The 21,869-nt window shown below is 36.4% G+C and overlaps 1 protein-coding gene and 1 non-coding gene across 3 annotated transcripts; one reads left to right on the forward strand and one right to left on the reverse strand.

Annotated features, from left to right (window-relative positions):
* Positions 1 to 8,676: 8,676 nt before the first annotated feature.
* LOC111902890 (small nucleolar RNA R71) lies at positions 8,677 to 8,783 on the forward strand. The gene has a single exon (XR_002853995.1). It is a non-coding gene; the product is annotated as a small nucleolar RNA R71 (small nucleolar RNA).
* A 7,563-nt stretch (positions 8,784 to 16,346) lies between these two features.
* LOC111902820 (putative BPI/LBP family protein At1g04970) lies at positions 16,347 to 19,075 on the reverse strand. Of its 2 annotated transcripts, none has more exons than XM_042896230.2 (6): positions 18,489 to 19,075; positions 18,209 to 18,348; positions 17,681 to 18,107; positions 16,989 to 17,237; positions 16,773 to 16,898; positions 16,347 to 16,680 (listed from the first exon to the last, which is right to left on the reverse strand). In XM_042896230.2, the coding sequence occupies exons 1-6, from the start codon at positions 18,891 to 18,893 to the stop codon at positions 16,477 to 16,479; spliced, it is 1,551 nt and encodes a 516-aa protein (XP_042752164.1). In that variant the 5' UTR covers positions 18,894 to 19,075; the 3' UTR covers positions 16,347 to 16,476. The 2 variants fall into 2 exon arrangements, with proteins under 2 accessions (XP_042752164.1, XP_023754403.1); XM_023898635.3 differs by having other exon boundaries at positions 17,762 to 18,107; positions 18,489 to 19,073.
* Positions 19,076 to 21,869: the final 2,794 nt, after the last annotated feature.

Genomic DNA, 21,869 nt, shown 5'->3' on the forward strand with positions numbered 1-21,869 from the left:
AGGAGTAGTTGGCTCCAGAATCAAACAAAATTTGAGTAGGTAGTTCGTTAACAAGAAAGGTACCTGAAGCGACATCAGCTTCATCTTTCGCAGCCTCAAGTGTCATCTGGAAGGCTCTCGCCTTCGACTTTGGTGGAATGTTGGGCCTAGCTGCCTCCTTCTTCTTCGGATAGTCTTTCAAAATATGCCCCTCTTCATTACAACCAAAACACATCCTTTTGTTGTTCGGACACTCATTGGCAAAATTTACAACCTTTCCACACTTGTAGCAGGTTACATCCTTGCTACATTTCCCAAAGTGCTTCTTCTTACACTTATCACACCACTTCGCTTCTCCTCCTTTTCCTCCACCAAACTTTTTCGAATCAGATTTCGAAAATTTGCCTTTCTTGCCGGAACCAGATGTTCCCTCAAACTTTCTTTTCTCACCAACCTCAACCTTGTCGGTGGTTCTCCCCTTTATCATGTTCTCAACAGACTTGGCAGCCCAGATAGCTGCCTCTATAGTATGTGCCTGACGTACTGGCACCTCGTACTCCCATGGGAATCCCTTCGCATACGGTCCACCTTTGTCAACTCGTCTGGGACGATACGCAAGGCAAACTCCATCTTATCGGTGAAGTTATTGGTGTATTCATCAACTGACATGCTGCCTTTCGTTAATGTCAGAAACTTGTTCTCTAGTTCCAACAGATTTTGAGCCGAGCAGAACTTGCGCTTGAACTGCACCAAGAATTCTGCCCATGTCAATTGCAGTGGCTCATTAGGGCTTAAAGTCTTCCCTAGAGTGTTCCACCAACGAACGGCTCCACCTCGGAATTGACGCACTGCATAGATAGTCTACAACTTGCCTCTGCAGCCACAAGTCATGAAGGCTAACTCCATTTCGGAGATCCAATCCATAACTCCAATCAGATCCTCCTTTCCATTGAAGGTCGATGGTTTGCAAGTTAGAAAGTCCTTGTACTTGCATCCCATTCCATCATTCCTTCCATCATGGTTGTTTTGCCTAACTATCGGTGGGTTGGCTTGACCAATGGACCCACTGAAGTTTCCACCTTCCGAGTGCCCTTCATTTAATTCAGGCTCCTCCACACGAATTGACAGTTCTTCACGATTTTGTTGAAGTAACCGTGTAGTTTCATCCATCTGACGATCCAACATCGTCTGAATCATCATTTGCACACCAGCCATGGTTATTGGCTCAGGTGCTGCTGCTACGATAGGTATTTGTTCAATCATTGGTGGTTGATTCCTGTTTTCATCAGCATTTCCAACTCCATTTCTTGTTCTCACCATTTTGATCTACACACCGAATAAGGTGAAATTAGATCCTCAATCACGATAGATATTCAAATCATCCTTATCACTCCGAAACGTTTACATGCTAGTTCTAATATTGTAGACGTACGCTTAGAATCCTACACACATAAGGTTTCTAGATACGGTCGGCAACAGACCATAGATCCGAACAAATAATATCATATATGGCAACATATAACATTTAGCACATAAAAGCATTTTAGGCAACTTTCCTAAAATAAACCAGTGCTCGTGTCTAAAACATAACAGACACACATCTCAAAACTTCACTTAGCATTCTAAGTTTAAGTCTAGAAATCCTACAAATTCCTAGTTCGCTTAAACTAATGCTCTGATACCAACTGTGACATCCCCAAAATCTCGGCCAGGAAAGACCGATTTTCATTTATGCTTTTAAAATAATTTCAGAGTAAATCCTTTTGATTTGAAAGAGTTGCGGAATTTGTTCCCAAAAACAAAACATGATAAAACAATGTTTACCAAAGCATTTCATAAAAGAAATGTATTTTCATTATATTATCAAAACTCGGGGTGTCATGTTCCGATACAGACCAATAAGCATAAACGATAACATTACAAGTCATTCAACAAATATATACATATACAGACTTGTAAACAAAACAACTTGATGGTTCATCAATCTTATGCCCTCGCGCCACTTCCTGTAATACAAATTAAAACTGAGTGGGTCAGGCTTGGGAGCCTGGTGAGCATATAGGGTTTTCAACCCACAATAAATAATCATATTTAATTTCCACCAACCAATAATAACCCAATTACCCATTCCCGTTATTCTCACCTTATGTCCCTAAAACAACTAGCATAAGGGACCTAGTCTAAGAATATTTCATCGGGGCGACAACACATGCTTCGGTGGTTCCTCAGCAATATAAGTCAAATAAGGCAACCATGAGGGGGATGGAGTACAGAGAATGAACACCCAAGTTCATTAACACCTACAGGTGGCGAACCTGCTAATGTTTCCACAAGACTGTCTAGAAAAGTCTGTGGTCGTCATCTAAACTCCGCTAGATGACTAAATCAAACAACAACGAGGCCTCTCATCTGTTTATTACACACCAACTATCTACCCATGTTCTACCCAACATATTAGTAGATAAAAATATACATTTTTATACATAGTTTAAAAACCTGTATAGCATGCTTTAATCAATACATATTCCACATAACAGATGAGGCACACACACACACACATAACACGTATTTCATAGAGAATAAATCATATCTATGAGATAGAGGAAAGTGATTACACATTCACACATATAAACAACAATATACTTAATACACTCAAACCATACTTGTATTATTATCGTGTTTATGAAAGGTAGTATACACTCACTTGATCAGAAGATGATCGGACAACACTACGACTTGCAGAAGTAGTAATCCTCAGCAGATCTGGAAGATCTTCACAAAAATCGAACTTCTCGCGGGCAGAGCTTCGCCTCGGGAACCGCACTTCTCGGGATCTTCGGGATCTCGGGACTTGCCTCGGGGCTCGAGAATATTACCGGGGCTTCGGGGTAATTCTGGCATGCAAATCGATGCAAAACGGGAGAGAGAAGAGAGAAAATAGCAAAAGAACTCGGTTGCCCTCGCATCCTATTTATAGGAGGCTGGAGCCTCGGAGTACGCGGGGCGTACTGCTCCGAAACGTCATGGCGTTCATCATCCGAAGAACTCGAGTGCGAGGTGCGTCATGCTTCGCTGTACGCGGGGCGTACTTCGGATCAGATCGGTGACTCCTTCGGATAATCATCCGAATTAAAGATTAAATTTAAATACAAAATATTTAATAAACTTCGGAAATTCATAACTTCTTCATACGAACTCCGTTTTCGACGTTCTTTATATCCAAGCGAAGGTGAGACTACGCTCTACAACTTTTGTTTAGAATCTGTCGGCTAATTTTAACTTTATTTTTATTATTTATTTTTAATTGGACGGGACAGAAAAACTTCGTTATAAATTCATAACTTCTTCGTTTGACGTCCGCTCTCGCCTAACTTTTCATCGCTTCGATACCAACAACGAGACTTTCGATCCTCGTTTAGATTGCTTCAGCTAAAAACCCCTCGATTTCAAATCGAGTAAAACAGGCTACATATCGCTAAGTCGAAACTTCAATAAATCATAACTTACTCATACGAAGTCAGATTTGGGCGTTCCATATATATTCGGAAACCTCGTTTCAACTACTACAACATTAACCAAAGATATCAAGTTTATTTTACACTTAAATTTTGATGCTTATTTTTATTCTTAATTAATCAAACCACATAATTAAGCAATTAAGCACAAAACACATAATACTCAAATAATACAATCTTATTATTTCAAAACGGGTTACAAAGGTTAACCTAGACTATTACATCGCTAAAAATGGCAAGCCCGGAAACACAGGCGTTACAGTATGGAAAACGTGCATCTTGAATATGGACTCCAAAAATAGAAACTTGGATCTTGAACTCGCGAAATAAGGAGTATACCGGCAAAATAGGAAATCTAGCCTTCAATCGTCTTCTAATGTGGTGTAAATCTCCAAAAGTAGAATGACCAATGTGGGAAAGCATACGTCACATTGTATGGTGATAAAAATGAGCCAAAATAATCTTGAATATATTGACAAGAAGAATAGCATCAACCCATAAAAGACTAAAATGTCAAGGGCCTTGAAATTGTAAAAATCTCATATTCACGACGTGAGTGTGAAACAATTCACGACGTGAGATCGAAACTAAGCGTATTCTGAGAACCTCCTGATAACTGACTCACGACGTGAATAATAAAAGTTCACGTCGTGAAAACCGGGCAGTCAGAAAAACATTGCCAATTCTTCTTCTAATGTCTCAATGTATTAAGACTCTTCTAAATTCATCAGGTTATAACTCTTTCGCTGACTCTCCACTCCCTTGACTCACCCCACACTTATTTTGAAAATATGGGTCTCGACTCTCAGCGTTAAACACTCCCGGATAAAAACGTACGCATTCATAACTTGCTATCCTCTCAAGGTGCTCCTAGCAATTTCTGAGAAACAACCAACAACAGAGAATAAAAGTAACATAATATTCAAAGTAGTTCTTACAATCCCATAAAAACAAACTAAAAACAAACCAAAAACAAATCAAACAAAATAACAATAAATAACGATCAATCATCCTCCTCTTCCTCATGTGCTCCACTGGGTCCAACTCCATCACCTCCGTGTCCACCATACTCCGACCATCGTGGGCAAATCGAGTAATGATACCCTAAATGAGGCGGCTGCTCCACCCCAAGATGCCGGACAACATTCTCCATAGTGTCGCCTATCCAATTCACACTCAACGATAACTGGTCAAAGTAACCAACCATATCACTCCCAAAAGGCGCACCAACCATGGAAGCAGGTGGGTGTATCGGCTGCCCGCGGTCTCCCCTTCCTCTCATGTTCCTGCGCCTCGGTCTCGGCTCTGGCGCAGGTTGGTCGGCTGGCTGATCATCCTCATCATCACCCTCAACATCTGATGGAACTATGCCCCAATGCGATCCAAAATTTCTGACCACCCGCATAGTTTCCAAATATCCCATACCAAAGTCATGCTCGTCCACACACGTCATGGATCTATTAATATCGGGAACATCCAAATGATAAAAACGGGCCAAACGAGTAACAAAATGCCCCCCACAAATGGGGCTCCCAGGGCGCGAACTCGCGGCAGACCCGACCAGAAAACGGGCTAGAAAATATGGGATGTTGCAACAGACACCAGGCTGTAAGATGCACCATAAGAAAAATAAGTTCTGCTTAGTCACTTTGTCGCCATGCCTCTTATGGTTGATGGTAAAGGTGATGAACCGGTGGAGTAAACGATGGATCAGGGACCGAATATTGCTCTCGGGAGATACTCCGGAATTAAACATCTCAGAGGCAATGTTATGCCAAAAAGAATACCACGTGACACCCTCCGCATATTCTCTAGCAGCCCCACTCAAAAACATGCCAAACTCGGGAGTCATAGCCTCCTGTCGATCATACAGTCCTACTCTCCAAGAAAACTCAACCAAGCTGCACTCCCGGTACTCACCCCCCAATCTAAATACCAACACCTGTGGCCAATGTGTATCTTGAACCGTTTCCTGAAATGTCACCGTTACGAAAAACTCGACACAAAACTCCTTGTAGACCCGCTCTTGCACCCGGAACAGATTCTGCCAACCAGAACAGGTAAACGAATACCCACCTCCAATGAATATCTTTTTCAAAAACGGGCCCACCTGGTCTACGAGCCCTACTTCCCTCAATCTTGTCCAATTGACTGTTGGAGCAACTGCAATTTCCCTGTTGTAAAGTCATCCCAATCTGTTGTTCCAATGAGTCAAAACATCGCGGGGCATTGTTGCTGGAAAATTGTAAAACGGGTGCAAACCCGCAACCCCAGCTGGAACCTCTCTTCTTGGAGCCATTCCTGCAAAAACAAAGAAAAACCACAGCCAAAACAATAGTCCACAAATTAAACATAGAGGAAAATGAATTATGTTCAGCCCCAGAATTCACGTCGTGAATTCGCAATCCCAGAAGGCAGAATCGTAACAATCGGGGAAAATTCCAGTCAAAATATCCATGGGTTTTACTCCTATACTACTTCCAAACACTTAGCATGAACATTCAAAGATTATTACGAACTTTAACGAATTAATTTCGTCATTTCACTCAATTAACAAACCCTAACCCTAAGTTCATCTACTAGGGCAAAAATTAAACTTAATAACCAATAATTATTACCTTTGTTGGAAGTATTACGTAAGCACAAGGAAGATTAGTGGAGTTGTCGGCTAAAATCACAGCAATGGGGACCAAGGGGGGGACCAATTTCTGCTTCCACTTCGTGAAGAATAAACAATTGAAGGGTTAACTGGTTTCTAGGGGTTTATTCTGTGGTCCCGTACTTTTGAAAATTCACGTCGTGAATAGTGTCTGGGCTTAAGTTTGGGCCATGTACTCACGGACTGATCTTGGGCTTGCTAGTCTAATGGGCTAAGCCATATCATGGATTATGTGTCCGATTCATTCACAATTTACGTCGTGAATTGCTAAAAATTCACGTCATGAATTAAGTCTGGAAGAGAAAAATCAAATTTTGACTTTAAACTAAGTTCTCAATTATCACTACTTCCATTTTAAGGTCCCTACATTATGTTCTAATAGAGTTGGATGACTTGATCTAAGTTTTTAAAACCAAAATGCAAAAAGAAAAAGAAAAAAAAATTGCAAACCAAACTCGGGTTTCCTCCCGAGAAGCACTTCTTTTTCTTGGAGTCTTGAGCTGGACTCCGTGCCTCCTACGTTGAGTCCTCGGAAGAATCCACCACTAGGATCTTTTGTTTCTTGAATCGCCTCTTGTAAGCTTGAACTCGCCTTTTGTATGCCTTCTTTGAATTTTCTTTTTTAACTTTCACCTCTTCTTCAAGCTTGCGTTTTGTGCCATTAGTTTCTTCCTTGCACTTCATCGCATCCTCCTCCTCTTTCACCACCGGCTTTGTCACTCTTGAAGTGACCTCCTCTTCATCACTTGTCATCTCCTCCTCCTCTTTGCTCACCCAAGAAGGTGGACTCTTGTAAGCTATGACTTCAACCAAAAATGGAACAGATGCTCTAGGTTTTGTTCTTTTGACTTGATGAACTGCCTTGATCTCTTCTTCCATAAGCTTTTCCAGTTCTTCTAGTTCATTGTCTTTGTTAGTTGTGAACACCTCTTCTTGAACATGATCCTCTTGGAAGTCATCTTGTATCCCAAAAACTTCTTTTTCATCTCCAACTCTCAAGGTGAGCTTAGACTCGCGGATATCAACAAGAGCTCCAGCAGTGTTAAGCAATGGACGACCAAGGATAATTGGAACATCGGGATCTTCCTTCATATCCATTACTACAAAATCTATTGGAAAAAAAAATTTCCAATTTTTACCAAAATATCCTCCACTATGCCCCGGGGTTGTGTCACTGAACGGTTCGCCATGTGAATCGTCATTTTTGTAGTCTTCATCTTCTGAATTTCCAATTTTTTATAAAATGAAAAAGGCATCAAATTAATGTTAGCCCCAGAATCGGCTAAAGCATTAACCTTCAATTTATTACCAAACTCACATGGAAGAGTGAGGCGTCCAGGATCCCCCATCTTCTCTGGTGTCTCTCCCAACACAACTTTTGAGCTTTGTTCACTTAGAACTACCTTAGACTGCTTCTTTAATTTCGTGCGAGTGTCTATCAAATCTTGCAGTAATTTTTGATGCTCGGGAGTTTTGGATAAGGACTCGACAAAGGGAGTATTAATCGGGATCCCCTTCACATGCTTGACAAACTCTCTATGCTCTCTCTCCAGTGGACTAAGGGTAGCTTGGGAAGGAAAAGACAAAGGCGGCTGATAAACCGAACCAACTACAAAATTTTTCTGTTCATGACGGGCCCACGTCGTGAACATATAGAATTCACGTCGTGAATTCTGGAACTCAGCAGCTTCATGATTTTCGAGCTTGGTCTTCTTCATCTTTGGATCGGGCTGCTGTGGTTCTTCTTCCAATGCCTCCAGGAACTCAGAGATGGCTTCTTCTTCGGTGTCTATGGCCATTACATGAGATTGGGTCTTTGTTTCGGTATTTTTCGGGGATAACTTCTCATGAACTAGAGTGGCTAGTTGACCAACTTGAACTTCAAGGTTATGGATGGAGGCTTGCTGATTCTTAATTAAATTTTGCTGTTCATTAATAGCAGAATCAGTGGCATCGTGTCTCTTTTCCGAAGCTTCCATAAACTTCATCAACATAGTCTCTAGATCGGGTTTCTTCTCAGCTGGTGGCTGCTCCTTTTGATAAAAGTATCGACTTGTCTGCCTATACTTCTCTTCTTTTTGCTTTTTATACTCTTCATATGGCAACCACTCCTTCTTCGGTTTCCTCCAGTCCTCATCAAACTTATCCCCGCTTGAGTAGCACACTTGAGCTTTTTTGTTCCCAAACTCATCTAAATTGCAATCTTTGGTCAAGTGTGGACCACTACATCTCTCGCAACCCACTCTTATGGCATGTATTGACTGGTCCATTTGTGTTATCCTTCGATCCAAATTATTCAGCATAGCCATCACAACTGCTATTTCTTCAGTTTGGGACCCTCCACTGCTTTTGATTCCATCTTGCCTAGGGTTGTGGTATTCGCGAGAGTGCTTCGCGAATTCTTCAATCATCTCCTTAACCTCCCTTGGATTTTTCTTTGTCAAATGTCCTTTAGAATCAAGGAGTTGTCTCATCATAACGTTGACCCCATCATAGAAGATCGACATCTCTTGTTGCACATTTAGGTCATGCTGAGGGCAATTTCTGAGCAAGCCCTTGTACCGCTCCCATGCTTCGTATAATGACTCCCCCGGCTGTTGCTCAAAGTTGGCTATTGCCTTCTTGAGTTTGGCTATCTTGGATGGTGGGCAAAACTGGTCCAGGAATTGCTCACGTATTTGAGCCCAAGTGGTAATTGTACCCGGTGGAAGTGACTTTAACCACTCCTTAGCAGCTCCTTTGAAGGTGATGGGAAGCATCCTAAGCAAGACTGTGTTTCTGTTGACATTTGGAACATTGAAGTAATCCGCAATGTCGTTGACTTCATTTAGATGCTTAAAAGCATCCTCATGATCTTTCCCAAAAAATGGGATATCTTTCAGTGCAGTCAATATGTGCCCCTTCAACTCGAATGTGGCAGTGGCAGGTATTGCGGGTTGGACTAAATCGGGACCTATATCTTCTCGGATCCGCTTCTTGTAAGCTCCCATGGACATCTCTTCAATTGCTGCCATCTCGTTCCTTGGCTCGTTCTCGGGTTCGCTCGTGTGTTCTTCAAATTCCGGCTCGGTATCGTATTCGGACTCGGTTTGGACGGGTGTTTGATCCAAGTGCTCAAAATTGCTCTTGTGCCTCTCGGATGAACTTGACTCTCCTATCTTCTTTCCCGACTTCCTTGAAAAAGCTGAATTCAATTCTTGTAAGGGCGTCTTTTTCTTGTGAATTGCAGACTCGGGATCTTCAAGTGGTGGCACCAAGGGTGTGTTTGAGCCTCTGGTCATGAACTCCTGCAACTTGCTAAACTAAAAACAAAACATAAAACTGAACTAAAATAAGAAAATACTAAAAACTGAAATCTCAGCTTTCACGTTGTGAGTTTATTAAAACTCACGTTGTGAATTTTGTGACAGGAACAGAAAACAAAATTTTTTGTTATATGCTAATCAACTAAGCTAAGCTAACAAAAATAAATAACTAATTAACCTTTTTGCAGATTTTATTCCACAAAAGGGGTTGATTAATCTAACGCAACTAAATAAACTAATAATCTAAGCCGTTCCCCGGCAACGGCGCCAAAAACTTGATGTGCACAAAAGTACCCACTAATTTTAATATTTATAACCTAACAAACTTAAACTAACTATGCACTTATAGGCAGTGTACCTAGTCAGATTACAGTATAGTTTGGGTAAGTCGGGTGTCGATCACAGGGAACGGTGTTACTAATTAATTTACTTACTATTAAATTAACCTAATTATTAACAAGTTTAAAAGGGGTTTTATCTGATTTTACAAGATCAGACGAACTTAAATCAAATTCAATAAGTAAAACACACTCTTGTTTAGTTTGAATCCACTTATTTCTTATGGCTAGCTAATGTTTATGGATCATCTAGTTGGTTTTAATTATATTAGTAATTTAGTTCTAACTTTACCAATAATTAACTAATTCATGTCAAACCATGTATGTTCACACACAATTAAACACATAACTAATTATGAATGTAAATATGCTATGTAAGATTTTATATAAACGCAATTATGGTCACAATACACGCTCTCTAGCACAGCTAAGCTTATTTATTCTAATTACTAACTAAGATTGGTCAATCCTAGCTCTAACAATTCAATGTTCACTAAATCATTAGGTAAACAAGTTCATGCAGTTAATGGTCACAAAGCTACATAGAACATGCAATCAAGCAATTAGAGCAATAAACATAAACATGCTAGGTAATACAAATCAAACACAAGCAATTTTACCAACTAAATAAATCCACGAAAATTGAGCTATTCATAAGTTGGAAGCTTCATCTAGCTAAACAAGAGTAGCTAGATTCAGCTGCTCATCATAGCAACTAACAAAATAACACAAGTTGAATTAATTGGAAACATGATCTTAATTAACTAAATGAAACTAAATTATGAACCTTCACTCTTTTTGGTGTTGAAAGCCTCTTCCCAGAACTTTTCTCTCCTTAAAATCGCCTTCTGGAACTCCTCTCTCCAGCCAAAAGTTGCCTCTATTCGTAATGGTCAAGGATTTATATAGTTGTTGATATCCATAAATTCACGTCGTGAATAATAAGAAATTCACGTCGTGAGTTGTAGATAACCGTGCTCGTCAAGGATTCCTTCACCTGCGTACATATCTTCTAGAACCAACTATTCACGTCGTGAATCCTTTAAGTCTCACGTCGTGAATAATCTTTTTTTTTTCCAAATTTTCTTCATTTTTACTCTTTTAATTCCCAAAGTTTCTTTCTTTAACGCTTTTAGTCCATTTTCTTCAAAATGTCTTCTTTTTGGCTGTAAATAACATTTAAGCTCATAAGTACCATTATTCTAAACAAATTACCAACTTTTTAATAAAAATGTACTTAAATATTGCCTAAAATTAAGTATAAATATGGCAATATCTTGAGTTCATACCCCTACACCATTTTCCGTGTTTTTTATGTTTTCAGGGGGGAATACAAGCAAAAGTACATGAAAATCTTGTACTCAAACTTATTATTTCTTATGAAATGTTTCATATTCTGTATGCTTTTACCACGGAAATCCGTATTAACCAACCGTTTAACTTGCGGAGTTAGTTTTCAAACAAATTGCGAAACTCATTATAAAATGTTATATTTTATATTTCACAAAGGATTTCATGTCATTCATAAAACAAGATTTTCCTAATTATTACTTGTAAATTTGTTATTCTTAAGATTGGAGACACGTCCTCTGAAACACTCCACAGAGATACGCGAGTGGAGAACCGCCCCTGTAACCAGAATCTCTTAGAAGGAGAGCGTGACTTGAGTGTATAGATCTATACGGGGCTGACTATCCCGCACCTTGTTGCTAGCTACAGTGGGACCGGCAGGTCTACGGGTGACAAAAGTCATAAAATGATACTGGCCTTCTTGCCATATCTAGTTTATCGTATGGTTATAGAACTCGCAACTTAGATAATGGAGATTTACCTTTAAGTAATAAAGATCTTAGTAAATTAATACCTTAGGAAATTAGTTTACAATCTACTTATTAGTTTTATATACGTGTTAAAGCTAATGTACTTTTCAAGGATAACCAGGCTTTCAGGATACTTCACTTAAACGCTACAAGTATGGTACATACTTGTACACTTCATTCCGAATCGATAACCAACCACCAACTTTTAAGGAAAATAAGGGTTTTTCCTGGATAACTTAACTTCTCTTAATCAGACTGTTTAACAAATTGATAACTAAATTTCTCTTATAAGAAAATATGGGATTTTCTTGGATAACAACTTTTTCATGAAACCAAAGGAAAATTGATTCTTTTACCAGAAACAAACCGCTTATGAACTCACTAGCTTTATTCTGATATTTTTTAAAACTGCTTGTATTCTCAGGTTCCCGTTAGACAAGTATCTCGCGTTCTTTTGGAGAAGACGGAGCGTTTAGAAGTCTCGTCTTTACTTTTGTTCGTACTAATGTATATATATATAAAACATGCATTACTTGGTTTCAAACAAATGTAAATATTCTTATGTAATGTAATGGTGGTGTTTACTATGCTTACTATGTACATTGGTTGTGATACTTTACATGACGTCCTCCGCCCCGGAACGTTTCCGCCATCGGTTTCGGGGTGTGACAATCGTGCATATGAAAATTACATTCCATGAAAAAAAGATTTAAAGATCCTTCTTGTTTACGAAATCTTAACTTTGTACACGTTTCCTCCATGCCGATAACATTGGCATGAAAACATCAATATTCATCAAAAACAATAATTTTTTCTTTATTATTTTAGAGTGATAATATGATTATGATTAGTGTTTGGGTAATCTACTTATGTGTATGATTTTTTTTTGAAAAAGTTTTGTGAGGACATAACCTAAGATAGGAGGGTGCAGGGGTTTAAAATCATGATAGTGGAGTATAAAGATCTAAGTTTTTTTTTTTCCACTTGTACCTTGTGTACAATGTTTAGTTTCCTATTTTTATTCCTTTTTACTTTTAGCTTGCTTTATTGATGGACTCACATTTTATATATATCAGCCTGAAAGCAGTCTCTCTACCCTTAGAGGTACAACTGTCTACATCTTACATTCCCTTGCCCTTATGGGATTAGGCTATTATGTTTGTTTTCTTAAAAAATAATTATTTTCCAAAAATCAACATCATCAAAAATGATTATTACAACATTAAGTAGCATAGATATACTCAAATACTAAGGGCATGTTTGACCATGAGATTTTAAGAGCTTTTAGCTCTTAAAAAAAGTCTCAGATTTAAAGAAACATATTTGTCTGGGAACATGAGCTTAAAGATTTTTATTTAGAACAAAAAAATTCATAATCCAAAAGTTATTTCAATTAGCATTTAAAGAAAAGCTTCTGCCTGTTATAACAAAATTACTATGTTGTCCTAAAAAACCACATATTTTTATGTAAATTTAAACCTTTCAAAATCTTACAAGTAATTTTTCCAAAGGCTTGCCTAATTCTTGCATCATTTTTTATTACAACTGATTACTAAATATCCAAACATTAAAACTCCCGCCTTTAGTTTCTTGATAATTTCCTTTGAGACTTCGGACCTTGGTTCTTCAAAAGCATCCACGATCCTAGAAGGTGGTGAAAATTGATTACGGAGATAAATGAAAAATCAATTATGTGGATTTTGAAGTTAAAAAGTTTTCTATTTGACTTACCATACCCTTGATAGAGCCAAGATGCACCTCCATTTAGGTCTATGGAGATGGAGATATCCCGTATCCTACTTTTTTACCTTTCAAAATCTTACAACTAATTTTGTCAAATACTCATCTAATTTTGTCAAACACTTGGCGAGCTCCAAAGTCACAGCTTTTGTATCATATTTTATAATAATAAAAAGTTTAATATCAATATGCAAACATTAAAATTTTTATAAAGTAATTGAAAAAAGAAAGTAATCAATGAGTTTGTAATATTTATGTGAATTTATTCTCAAATTAATAAAATGATAACCTTAATGAATAGAATGAAAACCTTCCATATATATAACCGTAAACCCTGAAAATTTGGTGTAAGATTGAAAAACCTAAAAAAATGACAAGTGGATAATAAAAAAAATAAAAAAAAAAACAAAAAAGTAATGTGGTAAAATGAAGGAGAAGAAGACATGTGACAAAAAAAACCTTAATTTATTAGAGAGGATTATAATTGACAATCAGTTCCATAATTAATATCCAAACACGACCTTGCTTCCGGCTTTTTGACTCCTCAGTTACATTTCACTTGGCTTTTGTCACACAGGTTATGTACAACACTAAAATTAGTTTCGAGAAGCCACAATGCCATGGTTTCATCTGTCAAAAAATTCTCAAACTCAATCAAAACAATTGTGCTCTTCAACATCGATTTCATATTACAATGACCTTAGAAAATCTTTCATATTACAATAACCGAAATCAATTTCATATTAAAATGACAAAAATCAAGTTACCAAGTTCATATATTACAATGACTAAAATTGATTTTAGAAAACCTTTACCGAAGAAAAAAGATTTCTAATCTTAACTTCATACCAAATACGATTTTAGAGACCAAAATCGCTTTCAACTTCATAGGAGAGAAGGAAAAGAAAAAAAAATTATTTTAGAGACCTTACCTTAGGAAGAAGTCTACCCGCCAAGAAGTCGAACCGACGCTTGAGGGCGGGGGAGGAATGAGAATTTTATGAGGACGTATGTCGAAGGCGTCTTGAAGGCGTATCAAGACACAAAAGAGAGTTTTGTCACAAAACACTTAAAGGGTGATTGGGATTGCTTTTCAAAAAATCTTAGTTGGTTTATTGGTTTTTTAAAAAAGCCAATAAGTTAAAAAAAAAAAAGGAAATGTTTAACTATTACATAAGTGCTTTTCAAAATGACTTTTTGACATGCTTTAAAAAAAAGGTTTCCAAAAGCAATTCACTTTTTTAGTGTTTTGACTTTTCAAAATAGAAATGGTTATAGACTAATAGTACCCTTAATGAACTCTCACTCTCCTTTTCTTCCATCTTTCTTTCCATTTCTTTTTTAGTCATTTTACAAATATAAAACTTTTTTCCACCACAAAGGGCGTGTTTGGTAAAAGTAGCTGTTAGCTGGAAGCGGGTAACGGTTAGCTGGTAGCGTGTAGCAGGTAGCTGGTAGCGGGAAGCTATAGCTTTTATTTGTTATATGAATGTTTGGCAAAAGTAGCTGGAAACTTTTGAAATATATAAAATTACATAAAAGGAAAATTGATTAAAAATAAATAAATATAAATATATTTTTAAGGGTAATTATGAAAATTGATTTCAAAAGCTCAGGAGCGTTTTGTTAAACGCTACATGAAGTAGCTTTCAAAATCGGAGCGTTTTGTTAAAACTAAAAGCTAAACGCTCGTACTGTCAAACGAAGTTTTTTGTTTAAACTAAAGTGTTTTATCAAAAGTTAAAAGCTAGAAGCTCCCAAACGTTTCCAAAAGCTCTGTGCCAAACACGCCCAAAAGCTAATCCAAACACTTTTTAAACTCTTTTTGTTACCATCATAAGTCAATAAACATTTTTTTCTTAAAGTATTTTTAAAATTCAAAAAGCAATCCAAAACAGTTTTTTTTTAAAAGTACTTTTAAAGTTCAAAAAGCAATCCCAAACACCCCTCTGAATCATATACTACTTACCAAGTCAGTCAAAAGTGTGAAATTGTAAAATCAAACAATCTAACTGCTCAATCATCTCTTATTGGACCCGATAAAAGTTAAACAAACAACCCTAAATCATTAAAGAATATTTGGTCGTACTAGAACCATCAAACTACGTCTTTTATGATTTCAATGTGCCATTGTATTATAGGGTTGATGTTATTTTAAGGTCAACGAATCTCTAAAATTTTTCACTTTAGTCTTTGATAATCATTTTCATTTTTCACTGTTAAGGGGCTTAATGTCATAAAACGATGAAAACCTCCAAAAAAATAAAATATCGTTTAAGGGTAAAAAGTAACATCATACTAATACACTAAGAGAAATTAAATTAAGGGTAGAGTAGGAAGCAATTTAATTTCTATACACTAAGGCCACAACGAATAAATGAAGATAATCACCAAAACTCAAGCTCGTTCTTTCTCGTCTTTTAGCGGGTCTCTCGAACCCTTCAACCCCCTTCCTTTTTTCCCAGCTAGAGTCATTACATCTGGAATTGAGTTCTTGTATTTACTTTTATATTTTGATTCAATGTGCTATGTTTTCAAACATTAACAATTCTAGTGTCTAATGAAATCGAAGTATCCCATTTTACACTAGATTACTAGTTTACTACGATTCGTATAATTAGATTTTAGTTGTAATTAGAGATAATACATTTCTGAAACATTATCTTTTTAAAGAGTTTAAAAAGCATCATTTGGTTTTCCGTCCTTGCAAATACTATCGATGATGGTTTTAATTGTAATTAGACTTTCAGAAAAATATAAAGGTTTTAATACAATGTTACGGTTCTTTTTTTTCAGAATTAGATGAAAATATATTGTTTGTTTTTCTAAGATTTACCCTTTAAAAAAATACCCTGTTATATATATTTAGATAATTGTGATTTATACTAGTAACAAAGGAGATTAAAAGTTTAAAACTATGCTCAAATCACCTTGTTGCGTACGATTTTCCAACATAAAAAAAAAAAAAAAGGCCAAACATGTATGTACAATTGGTTGAAAATCATGTATTCATAATTCAAAAGAGTTAAATGTACAAACAAGATCAAATCATAAACGAGGTCTCAACAACTATACATATATATTATACAACATTATACAAGATGAATCTCTCTTCATGATCTACGAAGTGTAAACAAGTGTATGGCTTTGATCAAAGGGTTCTTTATAACTGAAGTCGCTACAAATTGTGATTCTTGAATCCTTGAATAATATCTCAGCATTTTGAAGGTTAATCCCACGAAATATAGGCAAAGGAAATCCCGTTCCAAGGCGTGCATTTATGTAAGGCACAAAAACCGTTTCAATAATCGTCCACATCACAGGCTACAAAAAGATCACATAAAAAGTAATTATTATTGAATATAAATATAAATATAAATAAAGAAATATAATAAAGAACATATTAAACGAATTACCTGAATTAGAAACATGTGCAAGGTCCCAATTTTGCTCCATTTCAATGACATGGTGAAATCATCTAGTTTCAAATGACCCGTAAGGTTATTTTTGGTAATTTGCACCGAACCCACACCCGCCATTTCCTGTAAAATCAAAAACAATAATCTAAAACATTAATAAGGGAACACAAATAATCCAAAAATTATAAAAAATGGAATTGAATAAAAGGTTACCAATGAAATACAAGCAACGGGTATCCTGTCATCTAATTGAAGAACATCAATGATCAAATCAGCATAAATGGTTGCATCGATAATTTGGCTTGATACATGCATAATTGGAGGATCAGAAAGAGAGATTTCCAAGTTCATATCTGCATTTGGGTATTTTTTGTAAAGTTGAGGGACTACAAATCTCCATCCTGCTGTGTTTAAAAGATTTTGTTCGGGGACTTTATCCACAATCCATCGCATAAATATAGCCTGAAAAATTAAATTAAATTATGTGATTTTAATGAAAGAAATATTGCAAGGCTTTAAGCCCAGCCCCATTTGTTACTCATGACATCGACAAAGCATTTTAGGGCTATATCTGAAGATGAGGATGAGGGGGGGCGTTTTCGTCTTTTCACACATGAGTTGTACCATCTTCTTGAGTGGGACAAAAAGTTAAAAATTTTATCCCAAAAAATCTTGGTCGAAGTCTCGCAATGACATGTCGTGACGAGACGAGTTTTCTAGGGCTATTTTTGATGATAAAGATAAGGAGGGTATTTACGTCTTTTTGCACAAACGAGCTGCCCTACCTTATTCCATCTTTTTAGGTGGGACAAAAAGTTACAACTTTTGTCCGCAAAAGTGTAATGCTCAGTCCAATGCATATCAAACACATTATAACTTGTTCTCATTTGTCATATATGTCTTACACAGTACAACCTGTTCTCATCTGTCATATGTAACAAATGGGGATTAATGAATACGAACAAATAGAGGATTTGAGGAGTCACATTGTAGTACAACGCAAATCCTGAGTTGAAAACCGCTTCATCTAATGCAATTCCAACCATTTTTTGAGGATCCGAACAAGAAACCGGTGGTTGCAACTTTTTCCCATATAAATAATTTCCTTTTCTAGAGTCTACAAATAACCCATTTATCCCAAACCCTAATGAATTGTCACTCAAAAAAGGGTCGTTAACAAATGTAGTATTCAACGAGGCAATATTATCAACCGAAATTAGTTTTGGAAGTGATTGCACAACCGATCCAAGCTTTAAAACTCCCGCCTTTAGTTTCTTGATAATTTCCTTTGAGACTTCCGACCTTATTGGCTCTTCAAAAGCATCCACAACCCTATAAGGTAGTGAAAATTGATTATTGAGATAAATGGAAAATCAATTATGTCAATTTTGAAGTTGAAAATTTTTCTATTTGACTTAACATAATCAACATACCCTTGATAGAGCCAAGATGCACCTCCATTTAGGTCTATGGAGATATCGTTCATATGACAATTACATTCCATGACAAAAAGATTTAAAGATCCTTCTTGATTATGTAACCCTAACTTTATACTCGTTTCCATGCCAATAACCTTAGCATGAAAACATTAATATTCATCAAAAAACACAATTATATATGAATTCGAACACATAAAATAAAACCCAGAAACCAATTTTCATAGTTGCAAATATAAAAATGAAAATTTCAAGAAAATCTTGAAATGGTATGTACCTTAACACGAGCAGTTCCACTATCCGAAATCGAAATTGGGCCAACCCAAGTGCCATAAGCATAATGCCATTTCGTACTCAAATCGCATGTCACATCCGACCCGAAAATTGTAACACCGGTGGCATCGGGTTTGATATTCGATAACCCGACATTGACCCGATTAATAGTGATGTCTGATAGAACGATATGCACTTTACCAATTACAGGGATTCTAACAGTCTTTTCGATTTTGGGTATCCGAGTGGATGTGAGTGTAGGAATCGCTTTCGAAATGAGTAAATTCTTGACGAAATCGAGGCCGTTTTGAGTTATGAGCGATGAGATGAATGATTGATCGGCGGTGGTTGGATGCGGCGGAATAAGGAGAGAGAATATGAGGAGTAGATATATAGTTGGTGGTGGCATGAAGGAATATAGAGAGAGAACTGTTCGGGAATCAAGAATTGAGCTCGGGGATGATGATGATTGATCAATTTGTCAGGTGTATTTTGGAATTGTGTTTGATAAAAGCTTGTTTTTTTCAGAATATGAGGGTTCTTGAGAGTGAGTTGCAATTTGCTGTTAGATTTGCAAACCAAACCTTAGACTTTTGGAATATTAACGATTGGAAGTTGAAAACTTTTTTGTCATTAATCCAAAATCTTTACATAGAAACCATTTTAACATTCGTCAAAAATAAAAAAGATCCCTTTGCAAAATGACAGATGAAACTTTATATAATTATATGGCCAATTTTAGGTCGTTAAAAATGACGAAAAATTACATTAAAACTTTTAAACTTTTTAAACAATATAATATTATTTTAAAATCATTTTTACAAAATTTAAAACCAGAAATATGAAAGAAATTTACATAAATATCATTCTTAGTCGGTTAGGTTTGTTAAGCTAAGTTGTGTGGTGATTTTAGTGTTATCATGTCATTTTATGTAACTGAAATTAACATTTGAGCTAAGGAGCTTCATAATTTGTATTCTAATATATGTTTGGGTTTGTGCGGAGTGTACACATGTATAAGATCAAATTAGAAGTCGGCTCGATGACAAGTCGGAGATTTGAGGACAACACCCCTGGGTCTGGGGTTTCCAAAAGGGCAGCACCCCTTTGGTGGGGTCTAGGGGGTGCTGCCCCTAACGGGGTCCAAGGGGCAGAGCCTCTGGCTGAGAAATTAGGATTCTTAAGGGTGATTATGGTAAAACTAACGAACCTCGTTAGTTTTGGTAAATCTAAATCCTCATTAAAATACAGATTACCCAGACTTGCTTCCAAAACAACTCATGACGGCCCAACCCTAATGAACCCCTAATCTCATTTATTATATAAACGGTTCTTCCTTCTCAGAAGATACACGTGGAATTTAGCTCTCGTTTTCTTCAAACTTTCACAGAATCTTTCTAGCAATTTGACTTATGATTTTTGTGCCTAGTATCGTAAGTGTCCACTTAGATTATCCTAGGCTAAATTTCTTGCAACCCAAGCATGGGATAGAAATATCAGTTCGGAAAGTGTTCTCACGATCCAAGTTAGTATCCAGATCTCCACCACAAACCCTAAATTTCTAACAAGTTGGACGTGTACTGTTTCTAAAAATTCAAATGTTCCCTTTTGTATAGACAACGTCAAAAAAAAATCCTTGTTCTTCCCTTGTGTATGTCGCAGCCATAAACAATGATGAACAAACACACACACAAACACACGCTTGCAAATCCATGATGAGAACATACACACCAAAATTGATTTGATTTTGTTCAACAAAATTTGTTTATGGGTTCATGGAGAAGCTCTTAGCATTCTGGTGGGTTTACGAAGAAGATGAAAGGCATTTTGGGAAGGGGGGGGGGGGGGGTGGGGAAGTAGACGAGTGCACAGAGCCCAATTTTGTTTGTTATATATATATATATATTTAAAAATAACAACTTATAATAACGATAATGACCCTTCTTTTTTTTGTTCGTCCTGTACCTATAAGGATATTTAATTCATCAGGACTGGATTGAAAGGGTGTGTTTTTTATCCATGACAAAATCAAAAGCTCGTGGATGAAACCGAAAAAGGCGTGTGTTCACCCATGCCAAAATCAAAATCAAAAGCTCATGGATGAAAATCGAAAGACAGAACACGTGGTGTATCTAGGGTTGATCACGGGGAAATCAAATCAGAACATGAAGGGGGTTCATGAATGAAAACAAATTGTACTTATGGATGCAATCAAAATCAGACGATAAAATTCAGATCAACAATTTTAGGCCATAGGACCACTTTTTTGCATCGTCTTGTTGCCTTCGCCACCAACATTTCCACCCAACCGCCATAGTAACACCATAACACCAGCCATGTTGTTCCCTTCTTTCACCGATTAGACTGTGTGATTTCATACATTAAATAATCAATTTGATTGATATGTTATACAAATTCTTAGATTTGTGCTAGGTTTCATCTCTCATCTTTTTATCTCTTTGTTTTGTTATTTGAATTGGATTTTGTTGCATAAAATCAATTGTTAATATTTGGATTGGATTTTATCTCTTGAGTCATCTCGAGGAAGAAACTATTTCCTATAAAAGTAATCGATACTTTGTTGGTGATTAAGGCATGAACTATCATGTGTGGGATAGAGTTAAGAAAGACATAAAGATCTCGTCGTCTAAGAACACATACACACTTGCACCTACAAAACGGATGAACAAAAAATCTAGAAAATTGGTTATGGAAAAGTCTTAAGTGTCTGTGTGTGTTTGTGTGTTGGTGTATGTATATTCTTGAGTTATAGGGATCATCAAGTTCATGAGCGTGTGCTACTAAGTTCTAGAAAATGGATAAATACTATGAACACCATGAAAAATTTCCATGTCAGTTGACACAAGCCATGCTAACCATTAAGTGTCAACATGGTAGCCATGTGACATGGTAACCAACTAGAGGGTTCAAAGCCTATGAAATAATATTTATGCAAAATTTGGTTTTGATACACCAAAAATTGATAACAATATCTTTTTTGAAAAACTTAACAAGTTTAATGTATTATTTTAATTACAAATAATATCATATGATTAGTCATTAAGTTTCTATATAATCTGGAAAAAAGTTATATAAAAAGATAAAGTGATTAACAAAATTATAACAGTTTTTTCAAATAATTTATAAATATAGTTAAACTTGTTAAACTTTTTTTTGAAAAAATAGACAAGAATTAAGAAAAAATATAATATTTTTTTTCAAATAACTGACGAATATAGTTAAACTTGGTCAACTTTTTTTCTAAGAAAATAGACAAGAATTAAAAAAAATTATAACAGTTTTTCAAATAATTGACAAATATAGTTAAACTTGTTAATTTTTTTTTCTAAAAAAATAGACAAATATTAAAAAAAATTGTAACAGT

Source organism: Lactuca sativa, chromosome 7, assembly GCF_002870075.4.
Source record: "Lactuca sativa cultivar Salinas chromosome 7, Lsat_Salinas_v11, whole genome shotgun sequence".
NCBI lineage: Eukaryota > Viridiplantae > Streptophyta > Magnoliopsida > Asterales > Asteraceae > Lactuca > Lactuca sativa.

Coding starts and splice junctions, on each gene's coding strand:
- LOC111902820 (XM_042896230.2), bottom strand. CDS start 18,893: ATGCCACCACCAACTATATATCTACTCCTCATATTCTCTCTCCTTATT. Junction 18,349..18,488: donor GTGGAACTGCTCGTGTTAAG/GTACATACCATT, acceptor TTTCATGCTAAG/GTTATTGGCATGGAAACGAG. Junction 18,108..18,208: donor GCATCTTGGCTCTATCAAGG/GTATGTTGATTA, acceptor ACTACCTTATAG/GGTTGTGGATGCTTTTGAAG.